The 16,385-nt window shown below is 43.6% G+C and overlaps 1 protein-coding gene across 3 annotated transcripts in view; it reads left to right on the top strand.

The window, feature by feature from the left end:
- Positions 1–2,014: 2,014 nt before the first annotated feature.
- LAPTM4B (lysosomal protein transmembrane 4 beta) overlaps positions 2,015–16,385 on the top strand; it is a 59,998-nt gene continuing 45,627 nt past the window's right edge. For all 3 annotated transcript variants that reach the window (XM_066178151.1, XM_066178159.1, XM_066178143.1), the window contains exon 1: positions 2,015–2,150. In XM_066178151.1, coding sequence (XP_066034248.1) covers positions 2,055–2,150 — 96 coding nt within the window. In that variant the 5' untranslated portion in view covers positions 2,015–2,054. The remainder of the gene's footprint in view (positions 2,151–16,385) is intronic.

Below are 16,385 nucleotides of genomic sequence, written 5' to 3'. Positions count from 1 at the left end.
GCTACCTTCATCTGTGCCTCCTACACGGAGGACTCACAGAAGACCCAAGTACAGACCAGCTGGTCCAGCTTGATGCTTGCAAGCAAATAACACTCACCCACCCACTGATCACTCTCTGATCCCCACAGCAGCTGCCACTTGCTCCTTACAGCCCCCACACACAGTGTGGAGAGTGGAAACTGCACGGAGAGACACTTCAGAAAGGTCTTATAAGAAGTGAGGGTGAGCAGGCAGTGTTTGGCCAGACTCTGCACACAATTGACCTTTTTTATACCCTTTTCTGTCTGATCCTCCCTCTGCTCCTTCCTGATCCCCCTCCTCTAATTATTCCCTCCCCTTTGCTTCTTCACAATCGCCTTGCTCTAATTATTCCTTCCAAAGTTTTGTAGAGTCCCCCTCAAATATCCCAAACCCTCCTGTTCTTGTTTGGCCCTTATCAGTTACAAACTGCAGGTGACCCTGTCCCAAGCTCTTCAATGGCCCATCAGTCAGTAATCTGACACTTCTGGGTTTTATCATTGTCTCTCTTGTCCCTTTTGCACCAGGTTTGCATCTGTGTGCCCTTCTTTACGGAATCCCGCTTAATTTATTGCCACCTCTGCTTTGAAAAGGTCAGGTCCTTGGTCAATAGCCCTCATGAAGCAGATGCTCTTACCTTCCACAAGGCATGCAAGGCATGCAAGTGTTTCATCTCTGACTTTCCTACTCTCTGATACTAAAGGACAAGGTCTCTCAAGGTTACCAGTGAGATAGTCCAGACCCCATGGTTCGTAATTTTCCTTTGGCCTCTTGAATATTTGTCAATACCGCTGTTTCATTTTACAAGAATTTTAGTTTCATTTTTGAACATGAATCTTGAAAATATTTGGCTTATGCATAGAATCTAGTCAAAATTACAAATTCAGTGCTAAGTGGCTTTTCTTTTTATACACAAAAATCCCTGCCAACCCCTTGCCAGTTTTGAAAGGACAAACTAAGAACAGAGGTTATGTAAAGTTCCTACTTAAAGTATTTTTAATTTAATTTACTATAGTGGCTTTATATGTAGGGATAAAGCATAGTTAGAAATGTTCTAACTGTGCCAAGTTAGCTTTTATCTTGAAGTTCCTGCTCTCTGCAGATGTATGCATGTATGAAAAAATGAAGAGCCCCAAAGCACCTATACAGGGAAGCATTGGAGTACTTGTTAATGTTATGTTTTGATGATAAATTGTGGAATTTGGTAGCAAGCCAAGAGGAATGGCAGTAAAATTATGCTTAGAGTCAGGGTAGACATACGGACCTCCTGACAGTATTTTCTTCATTATTTCATCTGGAGAATAATGCAAACCTCAAATAATAAAACATGATAAGTCAGCTGCTTGGTAGGAAGTTCAGCTTGAATCTGCATCAGTGCTCGAACATGCAGGACTGGGTCCTTCCTCCTAATGATGCGCCTCTCCCCACACCCCATCATCATCAGGGCAGTAACCACCGGGAGTGGCAAGGAGCTTAATGCTACCTCGTGTACCAGTTACACGGGGAAATTCCAGCCGCCCCAACAGCAGCAACTTTGGGAGTTGATTAGGAGGGCACTGCGCAAGAAAACAAATGTTAAGGGCCGCAGAATCTGGGATAAATTCAAAACATTCCATGACCTCCTCCGATATTATCTTTCCTTAGAGAGAAATGGAGTTTATTTCTGCTGCTTTGCCACTCAAGAACTGCGAGACGAACTACAAGGTTTGCCAAGGCGGCAGCGCCGAGCCGGTTCGCCCTCAGCGGGCTCCCCGCAGGCGCAGCCAGCGGGCCGGGAGCACTCCTCGGGGAAGGGCCCTGGCGCCGGGGCCAGGCTGCCAGTCCGCCGAAGCCGCACCCCGAGCCCCGGGCCGCGCCCGCTCCGGGCTGCTGCCGTGGGTCCAGGTGCCCGCAGGGGCCGCAGAGCTCCCTCCGCCCGCCTGGGCCGGGCTGGGGCCGCCCCTCCGGCGGGCGGGACCGAGAGGACGGCCCGGCCCCGCCCCGCCGAACGGCGCAGACAGAGGCGCGGAGCGGCGGAGCCCCGAGGAGCCGCGGAGATGCTGAGCTCGCCCTGGGCACGCTTCTACTCCAACAGCTGCTGCCTCTGCTGCCATGTCCGCACCGGCACCATCATCCTCGGCGTCTGGTACCTGGTAAGTGCGTCCCTCGCTTCGGGCGCTCGGCACCGGCTGCAGGGGCGGTGTGAGGGCTGATTCGTGGATGGGGATGCCGACGGCAGCGGCTCGGGCTGCCCAGGCGGGTTTCGGAGGGAGCCGCGTTGTTAGAGCAGCGTAATGCGCTCCCGCCGCTCCTCCCGGCGGGCACAGGCACAGGCACAGGCTCTCCGAAACTGGGGCACGGAGCGTGTGCGTGTGCACGGGTAGGGCAGCGGGGCAGGAGATACTGTGAACGGGCGGGCTCGACAGGGTCTCAGCCGAAAAGCTGTGTGGGGTGGGGGTTGAAAATGTGATGAGTGAAGACCCCTGGAGTGAGGGTTTTCCCCCAAACTTCGGGGTGGTCTCCGGCCGGGGCTGGCTGCAGCACACGGGCCCCGCCGGTGCATTAGCTGCAGCAAGGCTGCCCGGCCCCTGGACACGCCGCGCAGAAAATCATGGTTTATCATCTCTGGTCGCTGCTTCGTGAAGCAGTCGGGTGTTCTTGTCGCTGCTGTCCCCTGTGTGGCAGGTAATCGTTTGGCAGTAGTGTTTCGGTCTGCCTGGTAGGGAGCTGAAACCTTCCAGGCAGCTGTTCGTAGGTACTAGAAAGACATCTTTCCTCTGCCGGGATTATGGGACATGAATGAGGAATTTACCCTGGAGGCACCCCGGGTTGCCATCAGTAACCAAAGGCTCTTTGACACCCGGCTATTTGGCCCCGGGAAAGACTCAGTGAGCAGGAGCCACCTTAAGCCCTCAGTTCCTCTCTGACAGTTGTTACTCCATCCTTTGCAATGTGGGAAAAGCAGTTTTCCCAGAGCTGGTCCAGCCATAGTCGCAGAGTTTTCGGAATAAAAAGAACTGGTTGTTTGCTGTAGGTGATGTTGGTGCACCTCTCAGGCTGCTCAGTCGCTTGGTGTGAGGAATCAGTCTCCGTCTGATGGCAAGGCTGTGCAGAGCTATTTGCCGAGCATCATTTTTCAAATGATTGCAGACGGAAGCAGATTAGACCCGGGCTTATTTGCTAACTACTGAAATTCCCTGCAGAAGCAAGGGAAAAATGCAGGGCTGGCCTCCACTGTAGGACAGCTCATTAAATAAATTCAACCAGTGTAATAAAAAAGCTAGGTTGACATTTATGTCCTAGAAAACATATAAAATGTTCTGTGTCCTGTAAAATACGTATTTCACCACTGAGAAAATTGTGCATTAGTTGAACCATTTCTTGCTCCTGGTTTAATAAAATATCGTTAATGGCAACATCCACAGCCTGTACTATCTACAATACTGACGATATTGTAAAAGATGCTTCTCTTTGCCTGGCTGCAATTAAGTTTTGCTAAGTTGTAATATGACCTGAATGCTTTTGAACATTTCTTCTAGGGTGCTTATTATTTCTTTCTGCCATCAGATGAATGAAGCCTTTTTCACATTGGCTCCACAGAGACAGGGATTCAGATATTTTAGCTGTGGACCTAAAGTTATTTGAGGAAGAGGGAAGTGCATCCCCTGGGTTTGGATACAAAGAAAAGCCTGATAGCATTTTAGACTGTTACCTAATCTGTTATAAACATTTAAATACCAGTGGGCCAGTTTCACTTAGTATTTTACTGCAAAATCTGGTTTTAAATTTCCTTTCCTATGAGCAGGTATTTCCTGATTTACACTTCTTGCTTCTTTTGCTTTCATAACTTTTACAGGGTGGATTTCTAAATTACTTCAAACTGATACGGTACACATTTCTTTCTGTGCTTTCTTCCCTATTGCAAGTATTTGAATTTTAAATTTAATCATTAAGAATAGGTATTTAGATGCATGTAGATAATAAATACTAAAACTTTTTGATCGCTTATTATGTTAGGAAACAATAAGTAAGGAAGGAGTAGCTCCTTGAATGAATTGCCCTGGTTGAAAGGTCTGGTTGACAAAGTCATGTACAAATGGATTTCTTTGGTTCAGAAGAACAATTATGGTTTGGTTACCATGTGCTGTTGAGGGTTAACATAAAAATAGTTGTTGTCCTGGTGGCATTTTTTTCTCTGCATGCATTTTGGGTGATTGCGTTACTCCAAACCACACATGACCTATGAGCATTACTTCAAAGTTCAAAAACCCTCTCTGATTTTTTGCAACACCAACATGTATTCTGTATACCCTTTGAATAATGATTCTTTATAGGAAATTACTTGAGGAAAAGCATCAACCTAGAGAATGAATAGTTTTCTTGTTGCTTTTTCATTTCTCACTACCTGTGAAGTGTAAGTTTTATTAATTCTATGACTCTGGACACAGTGGTTCAGCAGTAGAGGCATCTGAAGGAGGAAAAAGCAGTAGCTTAAAAGTTTTGGCAGACTTTTAACACAACATTTTCACATGTTGAACCTGTTTTGAATTAACCTAATTTCAGGAGGCAGAGTTTAATGTCTGAGTAAATGGGGAAAAAATGGCGGCTGAGATGGAATTCATCATCCCATAGCAGCCCTCCCAGTGCCATACTGTGCACTGGGAGTTGGAAAGGTGTTGATAACACACAAGTGTTTTGGCTGCTGCTGAGCAGTGCTGGCACAGCATCAGTGCTGTGTCTCAACATTCCAGTCCCCCCATCAATAAGCTGGGGGGCTCTTTAGTTTTAATGTTTTCACTGGATGTTTGGAGTCTTACAAATAGTGGGGAAGGTAGGAAGCTGAGTGCACGTGGAGTCAATAGTGCTGCTATTGAGGAAGTTTTGCCACAAAAGTAAGGGGCAGGAAGATGTGCTTTTCCAACACAAGCACAGCAGCCACAGACACTTAAAATGGTCTCAAAATGTATCAATAGCTGGGAAATAAATATTTAATTTTACTCTATTTTAGAACATAATGGATCTCAGAATACTCAAAATAGCTCTTGTGTTTCAGTAGTTTCTTCCTGGCAAGAGCCATTGGTACTACATCTAGAGTAACATAACACACTGCTGCATGATATTGCAATATAGCATAATAATGCAATATGCATACTGTCACTGAGGTACATCAGTGTAAAAAAGTAACTTGTAAAGGTTGGAGTAGCCAGGAGAAATTTCCTGAAAATAATATCTAATGCAGTTGCAGAATAGCCCAGCCTTCAGGAGCTAGTGTGCTGCCTTGGGGAGAAAAGCTTATCAGGGGGTGCTGCAATGTTAAATACAAACATTATGCTGTGAATTAAAATATCAGTAATATGGCTGGCTGGGGGTAATGTTTATTTCAAACCTGAGCACCAGTTTGGTTTGGCTGGTTATTATTTTTTAGGTTTTTATCTGAGATGGACTGTACACTTCTCTGTATTATAACATGAAATCAGAGATCACAATAGTAACACAGAAATATTTTGGGGCACAAAAGTCTTACAAGTGTTGTATTTAAAAGAAAAACAACAACAAACCAAGTGCAAGAAATTAGAAAGTCACTTCCAATTTTGTCACTGTGCTGTTCAGGGCAGTGACAGTGCTGAAATGAGCCAACTTCAGTTCTGATCTCCAGCGGGTGCTGAAGTCTGGGGGAAAACTGGCATTTCTGTTTCCAAGTGACCCAGTCAGTGCTGGTGAGTCGGAATAACAACACCCCTGTCAGTGACAGCGTTTATAAACACAGTGTGTCTTCTTCCTGAGGAAATGGACTCCACGTTCAGTGTCTAAAACACAAAGAAGGAACTACATCAGATATGCTGACAGTGTCATGGAAGGATTTTCAACTCTCCTGGCAGTGGCAGTGGGGTTTCTGCACACCCTGAGGATCCACTGACGCCATCTGGGATAACAGGAATTCTGAATATTTCTGATTGACTTTGGTGGGGAGAAGATGAAATTGTAAGGTATCAGTTCAAAAAAATTACAATCAAAGAAAGAGCCTTCACTTTTGAGCTCTGTGTGCCCAGTGCCTCCTGCTATCTGCCTCAGTGCAGCAGTGCCCTGGGTCCCAAAGTACCCCGGGAACCCCAGGAGCCACTGCCCTCCCTCTGCACTCCCTGAGGTCCTGACAGTGAGGGGCTAAAAATAAAAGCTAATGGAAGGCTGAGAACCTTTTATAACCACAAGTTATCGAGTTGTGTGGCTCTCACTGAAGGATGTGTGGTAAGAACATAAATAGAGCAAGCCGAAGTTTTTAGCCAGGTTAAACGCTTGAGCTGCTATTTGTGGAAAGCTCAGCATGAATTGCTACTTGTGACATTTCAGTTTTGGATTTTTCTGAATATACTGTTGAAAGCATGTCTAATATCTATCTCTGTCCCAGTCATTTTCTTTAAATAAAAGGATTGAATCCTAATGATGAAAATATGTACTGCTAGTGGACTTCTATTGGAAAGCAAAAGAGAAGCACTGTGTGCTTTGGTCTCACTGATTTAAGGTTGAACACCCTGGTAGAGTGCCCTCGATCTGATGTCAAAAGGAGAATGAAAAATATGTTTTGTGACTAGGCCACACTTGTGTCCTGGTATTTTTCAAGCCGCATGCAAAACAGCATGTATGGCAATGTGCTTAAATACCAGTTAGAAGATTTCAGTAATCTTGGCTTACTTGGCAGGGGGTAGAGATCAGCAGTGACTGCTCATGTAAACAAAATATCCCTGCACTGGATCCTTCCAAGCTGCTCCATCCGCACTCCTGCAACCTTTGCACGGTCTGAGACTACTCACCTCAACAAACAGTTCTAACTGAGGGTCCCTTGAACCGGGTGTAAAGGCCCTTTACGGAAAATTAAGAAATTCTAAGAAGTAGTTCTTGATTATTTTCAAACCTGTGAGAATCAGGAGATTTTGCAAACTGAAAAAGGAACTGAAGTTGTGAAAACAGTAAAACTGCACAATTAGCTTGATGTGTTATCTCAGTGTCAGGTTGTGGGAATTTTCATGAATACGAATATGAGGCCTTGTGTTTTACTTAGAAAATTAGCTGGCTTTGTTTTTATATGGAATGAAGTGGGCTAAAAAGAAAGGATTTTCAACTTTGTCTGTATGAAGGGTCACAGTAGCCAGCTCACTGAAGCCTCATTTCCTTCATATCATCCAAGGATGTTGCTTCCCATTTGTGCCAGTGTCGTACAGCTGGAGGTTGGGTCGGATTATCCTGCAACACCGCCTTCACCACCTCCAGTGACAGTCCAGTACTGGTGGCCCTGGGGAAAGAATTCTTGCAGAATAGGGCCTGCTGTGGATTCACCAGGTGTTTGCCCCTCCATGGCCAAGACCTGGGCTGTTTATTCGGGGGAAAGAGGTGGGTGGTGCCAATGACATTCCCAATTCCCATCCCTTGGTAGGAGATGTAGTGTCAGCAGCACATCAAATTTCTCCACTAGAAAGTGAAGGTGTCATAATGTGAAATTATTTCAGATTACCAATTCTTCTAATAGAAATGGCTGAATGGATTAAATATTTATGTCCCAAGTACCATGTCTATAAAATGATCATTAGTTTTTCTATCGTCCGTACTTCATAAGATGAAAGACAAGATTGTGGAAAGAAAGCAGTAACATTCCCAAGTAACTCATTAGACTCTTCTAATGCACATGCTTGCTGTTGAGGAGATTGGAGAGAAAACTTGGAATTCATTATGAATAAAGGAGAATATGAATCTTACTTTTAAAGGTGTCCCTGATGATCGATGTATGTGTTGAATATCCAGCTGAGACTGGAGTCAGAGGAGGTTCAGGGTATATGGTCTTGGACTGGATCACAGCCATTTCATTATCTTCAAGACCAGGGGGAAAAATGACTGATTCTGCACACAAGTACCTGCTCGGGCCCTGTGTGGTATTTTCTTAACAAACTGAAAGCACGTGTATGCATTTTAGGTACGTCAAAGCAAAGAAGAAATGATGCACAGTAAAAAATTCCACAGCTTCTGATAGTTGTAAAGTAGGTATGTTTATTCAGCGTTGGGTGCACGGGGGATCAATCACTCCTCCAAAGGATTGTGCACCTCAGTGATTTTCCTTTGGCTATGTATCTTCTGAAATATTACATATGCATTCAGTTTCACAATACACCTATACATATTCATTGCCTAGCCTCACTTTGTATTCAAATGAGCTAAAAAAATCCTTCTGCACAGCCCTCTCTGGTGGTCGAGGGCAGGGGTCTTCTGATGAAGTAAGAAGTCTTCCTCCAGGTGTTTGCTATTTGACTCCTACTTCTGGGCAGGCACGGTAGGGGTTTGGCTGATTCCCAGGTCAGTTTGTCCTGGCCAAAACCAGGAGCCTGGTTCTTGCTGGCTTAGAAAACCACAGGTTCTGCTTTGTCAGGTTTTTACAATACCTAGGTCCTGCTTGGCTGGGTTTCACCAACATATATCTTATCCCTATGATTTCTACCTAGCAACCAGCTTAGTAACTAAATTCCTATGTGCTCTGGTACAAGTTGTTTCTTTACTTCTACAGATCTATGTCTACAAAATCACTAAATAATCTGCTTTAAAACTCCGAATTTTCATAAACGTAAATGTCCCCCATGTCGTAAAGACCAATAATGATCGTTAGTATGAACAAAATTATCTTATCTGAAGGACCTTCTCAGTAACCACATTCTGATTGTAACTTCTAACAGTTATTAGCTTCAAGAATGCTAACAGGAGAACTCCTTAAAGAACTCTTCCCTGCCATGCACAAACCCAGGTTGGTTGCTGCAGAGTGGAATCTGATCCCATCTTTTTTCTCCAATTTATGCTTCAGGCCCTCTTCAGTTGAATTACAAAATAAAGGAACATATGGGAGGAATTTAAATGGCACAATCAATAAGATAGCTTGCAAAGAGCCTGATCACTCACCTGTGTGTGACAGAATCCATCCCTGAAGAGGCCAGAAAGGTTATCTGAAGGATGGATTCATTGGTATGCCATATCCCAAAGTACCTGTGCTTTCTGTTCCAGGTGAAAATAGCTGGATTTGTGTTTCCTGTGCTGCAGAGAGAGAAGTAGAAGCAGCATTTTATTAGTCTGTCCCAGGCTCTGTCATACATCAGTAAGACATTAACGTTTATTAAAAATGTTTTTTCTTGCAAAAACCTTTTAGGTCATTGGAGGAATAAAACTTCTTGAAAATGTCTTTTGGGCAGCCCTTGCACTTACTGATGTTAGTCTGTGACACAACACAGGGATTTATGAAAATGTCTTTAAGCTCTAATCCCCTAACATAGGCAGTTTTTCTTATATCCCCAAATGCCATGGTAGGATATTTCATAGAGTATGTAATCATTGCAATGACAGCTGATAATCTGCGTCAGTTGTCTTGATAATGACACAGTTATCTCATGTAATCAATACAATTATCAGCTCAGAAACTGCAAACCTTTGTAAAATACCCTTTTTTTTCTTATTAAGGCCTTCAATTGGATAAAAATTCCCTCCAGTGAGAAAACAGATGGTTGGTTGTAAGAGGAGCAAAGTTTACATAAATGCTTGTTGAAGGAAAGAATCCCATTAAGAGTTCAGTATGCTGTAATTACATTTGGGTTTTTATACAAAAAATCATGAATATATTTATAGAAGGGAGAGAAGGTATTACATTAATCAAGTAAAATATGTTTGGAAGTTCTCTTGAAGGTTAATATGTATCTCCTAGTGAGCCAGAGGAGAACACGTTAAGCTTCCTAAACTCATCGTTGATTAGACTGACGTCAGTGAAAATGCAATTAGTCTTATATATTCTTGGACATATGGAACGGATGTTGCAAAATAGCCAGGAATTAATTTCCTTGATTGCTTTCTTTTTCTCTTGTTTTGTTGTGAGGCGTGTGCTTTGACTGTAAAACTCTGGAAGTTTAAAGTGGCCAAGGCTTGAAAATGGGCAGGGCAATTTCTCTGCTGCTCTGCAGCAGGGCTGGAGGTTTTAAGTCCCAAATCTCCAAACAACAGAATAAGAAGCAAAAACCCAGGCTTGTGTTTGAAGGTGTGAGAGAGTGCTCCTGGTCGATGTGAGATGGGTTGCTAGGGAGGCATCACTAAAGAATTAATATGGACTTGAGCCTAGCACACTGTTCCTGGACCTCCTGTGGGTCAGCTCTTTTTCAGGTGCCTGCAGTCAGTTCTGACTATTGTCATCCTGGTACTCAGCCCTGAAAGGGGTTTTGAGAGCGCTGTGGCTGTTCTTCATTTGGTTGCTGGCACGTGCTGAGCAAGATCTTGTTCTATGCAGAGATATATTAAGCTGCTTAAAACAGACAGGACAAATGCTTTTGGCAGAAACACAGGTTTGTGGGAGATTTTCACCTTGGAGAGATGCATTTCCCAACAGTGAAACAGCTGTGGCCAGACAGACAGGATACATGTGATCATGTTCTTTACTATTTCAGTAATTATCTGTACTGTACCATCCTTCCACTTCTTCCTTGCGTAACTAAATCCCTGCCTTGGGTTGCAGAGTGCTTCAAGGGTGCAGTCACTTGTAGGGCTTCTGTGGATATTGCCTGTGCTGGCTACATAAGAATAATGGATCGATGATTTGGTGTGTTTGGGTGTTGATTTTTGTTAGGTTGGTTTTTTAATGAAGTGGTCCGTGGCTTGCTCTCAAAACCAGAGGACAGTCCTCTCTCAGCAGTGCAGTGGCACATCCAAAGAGGCTGGAGGGGGCTCTGGGCAGGGACAGTGCTGTGGGCTGCTCTGGGTGTAGGACACACAACGTGCTGGCCAGGGCCGGTGGATACCCGGACAGTCCAGCCCAGGTAAGCAGCTACAGTGATGTTGCCTGGCCCATCCTCTGCCGCACAAAAGCCTGGATCTGTGAGAGCTCCACAACTCACATCACAGTCATACTTCAGCAGGTCTGCCCTCAAGCTTTCACAGTCACTTGCAAGGCTCAAATATGCATTTTTGGAAGTCAAGAACAAATGCAGAAACTAAACAAATCCCAGTTGAACAACCCTTTTTCTAATAAGGTTTTATTGCATACCAATTCTTTGCTAGTTCTCCACTGCATCCTGAATCAAGATGACCTTTAGGAGAAACTGTGAGTTGATCTGGTAATGATATAATTGTATATGTGATTATATTTCCCCGTAAATATTTCCCTGGAGGTCTTGCTGGGCAGAAGACTTCAGCGGTCATTTTCAGGATTTTCTTTAAATACAATGGAGAGGTAACAAAGGCTCCACTGATAAATTTGTATACAAATAGCTTATTTACTTAAACCAGGAAAGGACTAAAATTAAGTATGTTATTCAAAGTAAATTATTAAAATTATGAAAGAGATGCCTCTGCCCAAATTAAGGGGCAAGGAAGACCATATGCCAAAATCAGTAGTATGGATTTTATTTAACAGCAAATGGGAGGTAGAAAGTGATAGAAAGAAATAGAAAAAGGAGTGGGGAGAAGGAGAGAGTAGTAACAGAGAGGCAGGTTAAGTAGAAAATATCACCACTCCATGGATCCCGATGGCGTTCCATTGATCCTGTTCTTCTGGTCTTCTTGGTGGTAAGGGTCTCACAGAACACAGAGTTCCATGGATTAATATACACTCAGGCCAGGTGGGAATGCCCGGGGACCTCCCCTGCGGGGGACAAGTTTGACACTGTCTATTGCAACAGACTCCGGAGCAGTTGCATCACATGCAGTGCTCTGGTGCAAGGCCTCGTTCCAGAAATAAGTCTGGGGGGCACTTTGGGGGGTCTTTGATGAGCTGTGACACCCCCTCAGCTGCCTCTCATGTGAATGTCCGTGGATATGGCCTTCCCGGGGTGGGGGGTTTTACAGCTGAGCCTGTTTGTGTAAGGGAGGATGGATGTTCACTGTGTCTAAGCTGAGGTTATGCCACACACCCAAAACTCTCCTCCTCCCCCCTTGGCTGGGGAGGAGTCTGTGCAAACCTGGCCTCAGCAGATGAGTCTGTGGGCTATGGCCTCCCCCACCCCAAACCCAGCCAGAGCTGATTTTCAGGACAGCTACTTGGTTTGACTTTCTGGGGGATGCTTTGTTCTCCCTCAGCCTTGTTTCCTTCTCCCTAGACCTCAGATGATTGAACAGTAGTGTTGCCTTTGTCTTATCTCAGGTTCCCTTAGGCAGTTTAACTCACAGTCCCAAGTTTCCCTCAGGAGGCATCTTCAGGGAGGGGAGGGCGTTGGTGGTTGCAGGTTCTTTATCCAGTTTTGCCATCATAGGCAAAAAGTCCTTCATTAAAATATGTAAGCCACAAACCATAATATTTCAGTCTGTCACAACTATATAACAAATGCTACCTCTAGGAAGGCAGAAACCTCTCATGTGCATATTGCACAATCTGTCCATCTATTTTTTTAAATAAATTTAACCATTACCATATTTCAGTAATAGCAAACCTCTTGTGGTTTGGGTTTTAAGCCTGTTAAAAGGCTGGCAGTAGGCAGTAGTTGAGTCATTTGTATGGAAGAGTGCTGATAAATTATTCTGTACTTTCTATGTCAATTTAATCAGCATAGTCTTTAAAGTTCAGTGTTTAGTGTCATAGCAATCAAAGCTGAAATTCTGTATAAAGTCTGATTGAAATGTTTTATGCAGCTTTCTATTGTACACTCTGTAATACGGACTTTGTAATGTGCTAGTCTGAGCCTGCCTGGTTGATTCTTTGCCTTCTCTAGGTATGGAAAAATAGTGACGAAAATTGCAGACTCTACCCTATCTTCTCCAAATTAAAGAATATATAAACCTAATTGCTACTTCTGACCTGACTAATGCTGTCCCTATTCCAGTGCAGTATTTCAGATAGCAGCCAGAACCATGCTTTAAGAAACCACATACGGAGAGAGAACAGCTTGTTCAGGGACATCATTTTCTTTTGTCCTCCTATAATGTTAAGGTTGGGCATTCGCTTGAAGCAGAAAGGTTTTTATTTTGTTTTTAAGATCTTTTGTGATATGACTAAACACTTGCACTTCCTTAATAAATAGCTTATCCTTTTCTGAATTTCTTCAACCCTTTGGCTTCAGCAATAATGCCTGATAATGAGTTTCACTGGTCAAAGGAGTGAAGGATTCCCTTTAACCCAAGTTCAAGTGTCTCTCTTTCTGTTTTCTGTGTATCTGGTTTTCTAACTTGGACCACTCATTAAACTGTGCATCACTAACACATCTGCAGCTTGTCCCCGAGCACTGGAAAGTTGAAATCTTTTCATTAGCATGAGGCAGAAGGCTTACACGGCAGAAAAAAGAGAGGTGTCTACTCTGTCAGCCAGGGTTCTCCTGCTCCTCCACTCCTGCAGTTAGAGCCAGTGGCTGTGGTGTGCTCAGGTAAAAGTGCTCAGATGTAGCTCCTTTGCCCTGCCAGGGAAGGAGGTTGAATCACTGCTGTGAGACTTGTCAAGAAACTTGGGTGCACAGAAGGGACATCTTGTTTCTTCATGTGCTATTTGGCTGCTCTTCACAGTACGCAGCTTAAAACCTTTATTGATGAAATTGCCTCCTTGTTTCTTCTTCAGTCTAAGTTCAGAAGAAGCCCCCAATGAACACTAAGAAACACAAAACTTTGCCTAACAGGGGGAGACAGAGAACAGATAAAAAAATCTTCCTATAAGGCACAATAAACTTTAATTCATTATATACCCTAACAGAGAAGTTTGGGAAAGGCACCCCAGATAGTGCAAATCTACCCTGAGCTAGTTATACTGAACCTGATTTTTCTCCTTTGTAGAGTTCTTTTGATCTTTTGATGAACAAAAGTGTCCTTGCTTTTATTAATATCTTCTATGCCTAAAGAAAAAAAATGTAGAAAATATGCAAAGAGCATGCCTAGTGAGTAGGGGAAGGTAGATATGGGGAATTAGACATTGAGATACTTAAGCAGACATTTTCCATTCATTCTTACTTTTTCTGATAGTGATACTTACTTCAAATATCGAAGTGCTAGAAAACACTCTTCTGTTTAGTTTCAAGGAGCAAAAGTAGTTTAAGACTGATGTTTTGTTTCTATCATTTCTGTAGAGAACTACCTAGACTCATAAAATTGCCTAGAGTTTTTTTTGGAGACAAGCAGAGTAGATGGTTCATGGGTTCCGCTTGAGATTTTCTTAAGTTTTACTAAAAATGTTTAGGATTTCTTCCTACTAAAATTAATGTCCCTGGCGATTTGCTTCCGTAGTATCTCGGTAGAGGACAACAGACTAAACCATGTGAGTTTTGTGGCATGTTAAAAATATGCCAGAACTCTGTGTGCCAGTTTCTACATACGACTGGGCTTCACAGTGTCAAGAAACCAGCTTTGGAACTGTAAAAAGGGGCACAGGCAAGGAGTTACTTCTCCTCCAGTGCTGAGATTTAAGGAGGGTGCTTAAGTGGTTCTCTTCTGAGTTCAGTGAGGCTGAAAACAGTCACAGAATTAAAACTGTAGGAACATCTTTCGCCACCCATAACACTCAGACTGCTACGTGCATGAATTCAGTTATAAATTGAACCCTCAATAGAAATAAAGGGGGGGGGAGGGGCCTCTACTTTTTTCCTGTAAGTGTAGTTATCTCTCTTCACTGCATTAGAAAGTCTTGGGAGAAGTGTAGTAGAATATTTGTGGAGGGGACCCTGTAGACTTCAACAGAAACATCACTGTATTTTTTATACTGTGTATTGATTTGAAGTGAGCATAATATTATTTCCTCTTCTAAACTCCTTCATCAAAGCTATTTTATTTTGACCCTTGACTGAAAGCCATTGTAACTCCTGGCCATTCTTTCAGTGTTTACAGACATTTATGTAAGTTGCTGGCAAAAGCATTTCTCTGTCTGCTTGAGTCAGAGATCATCAGTTGGTCAGTGTTAATGGTATGCTCTTAGGAGGTACTGGGATGGATTTTATTTTAGATAAGCTGGGATAGATACCATACAGCTGCACTTCTACAAAAGGTCTGAAATTATAGTGATATTTGTTTTCTGATCAGCTGTTGCTGCAGTGGTTTGTGACGCCTCTCCCCTGCATTTTATTCCCATGGGTCACCACAGTTCACTCCTGACCTTTGTAACAAATGACATGGAAATAAAGTGACTTATTGACAATAGAAGTCTGACATTTTAGTGCATTATATAGTTTCTAATTGCTGGATCCTGCCTGTGGAAGACACGAGGTTGTGTTCTTGCATCCTAAACACTGGACATTCTCTGGAGCAGGACTGCCTCACACTGTGCTTAAGCTGCTGATTCTTTATCAGTGCAGGTGGAAGCAGCATCAGTGGCTGGTGGTGCCAGTCCCAGTCTCATCACCTGCTGCCTATCTTGCTCATGCCTGCATACACCTTCCTCACACAGCTGTTGCTGTTCAAAGTATCTTCTGCTGAAATCTGAAGTTATGATTATGTTTTGTAAGCCCACAGCAGGAACTCCAGTTACTGCTCCAATATCTGGATGTCTCTTCCATAATGTTTCTTCTTTCCCCTTGGCTTCATACATTCTGTGGTCTCTATAAAGCAGCTATTTTCCTCCCCTTCATCGATTAAAAAGTGGATGTAATTCCATCTGCCTGCCAGAGAAGTAAGATTTTTGGATTTTTAAAAAATAATTATTTTATTTCCATATCAGAATAAGAGAACAGTTGGGCATTTTTAGGACTTTCTGTTGAATCTTTGTCCGGCACGTTGTTAGGGCACTCTGAACTCATCCTGCAGGAACTGAGCCCAGAAGCAGAACTGGGGCTGATCATGGGGTTCACCAGCCCCAACAGGGCAGGTGATAAACCAGGGGGTCCAACCAAAAGCAGAGGGCTGGGACCAGGGACACAAACTGCAACATGCCTTTACAGAGTCCACCCAGGAAGCAAGGCTGGAGGCTGATGTGTTGTACCACTGGGACAGAGACTGATGACCCCAGGCTGACCTGGATGGGGTCCTGGGCCTTTGGCAGGGGTGTGAAGAGGTCTACACTGGGGCTGTGCAGGTCAAATAAGGCCTGTTAGTATTCCTGGAGCTCCTCTCCTGAGCCCCGGCTGGCACTGGGGCTGCAGTCAGCTGGAGGACCCAGCGGTCACAGTTCTGACTTCATAGTGCAAAGTCTTGCAATTTATTCTTATTGAACACCTGGGCAGAGTGGGAGCTTCAGATGAAGTTTATTAAAGAAGCTCTCCTGTTGAGTCACAGGATGTAGAAAGGATCTCCTTGGTTTTTAAACTCCTCATAGAGGAGTCTGGGTATGACTGGATCCAGTCTTAATACCAAACTTTGTCAACAGTTTATGTCTAAAGGATTATATAGGTATAATTGAACCTGAATAATACAACTTTATCCCACAGGATAAACGACAGCAAACCAGATATATTTAAATAAATCTCTGTTACTTTTTT

This window comes from Chamaea fasciata, unplaced genomic scaffold, assembly GCF_029207755.1.
Source record: "Chamaea fasciata isolate MVZ Bird 193981 ecotype frontalis unplaced genomic scaffold, bChaFas1.0.hap1 SCAF_1, whole genome shotgun sequence".
NCBI lineage: Eukaryota > Metazoa > Chordata > Aves > Passeriformes > Sylviidae > Chamaea > Chamaea fasciata.
This window is presented reverse-complemented; position numbering and strand designations above follow the sequence as displayed.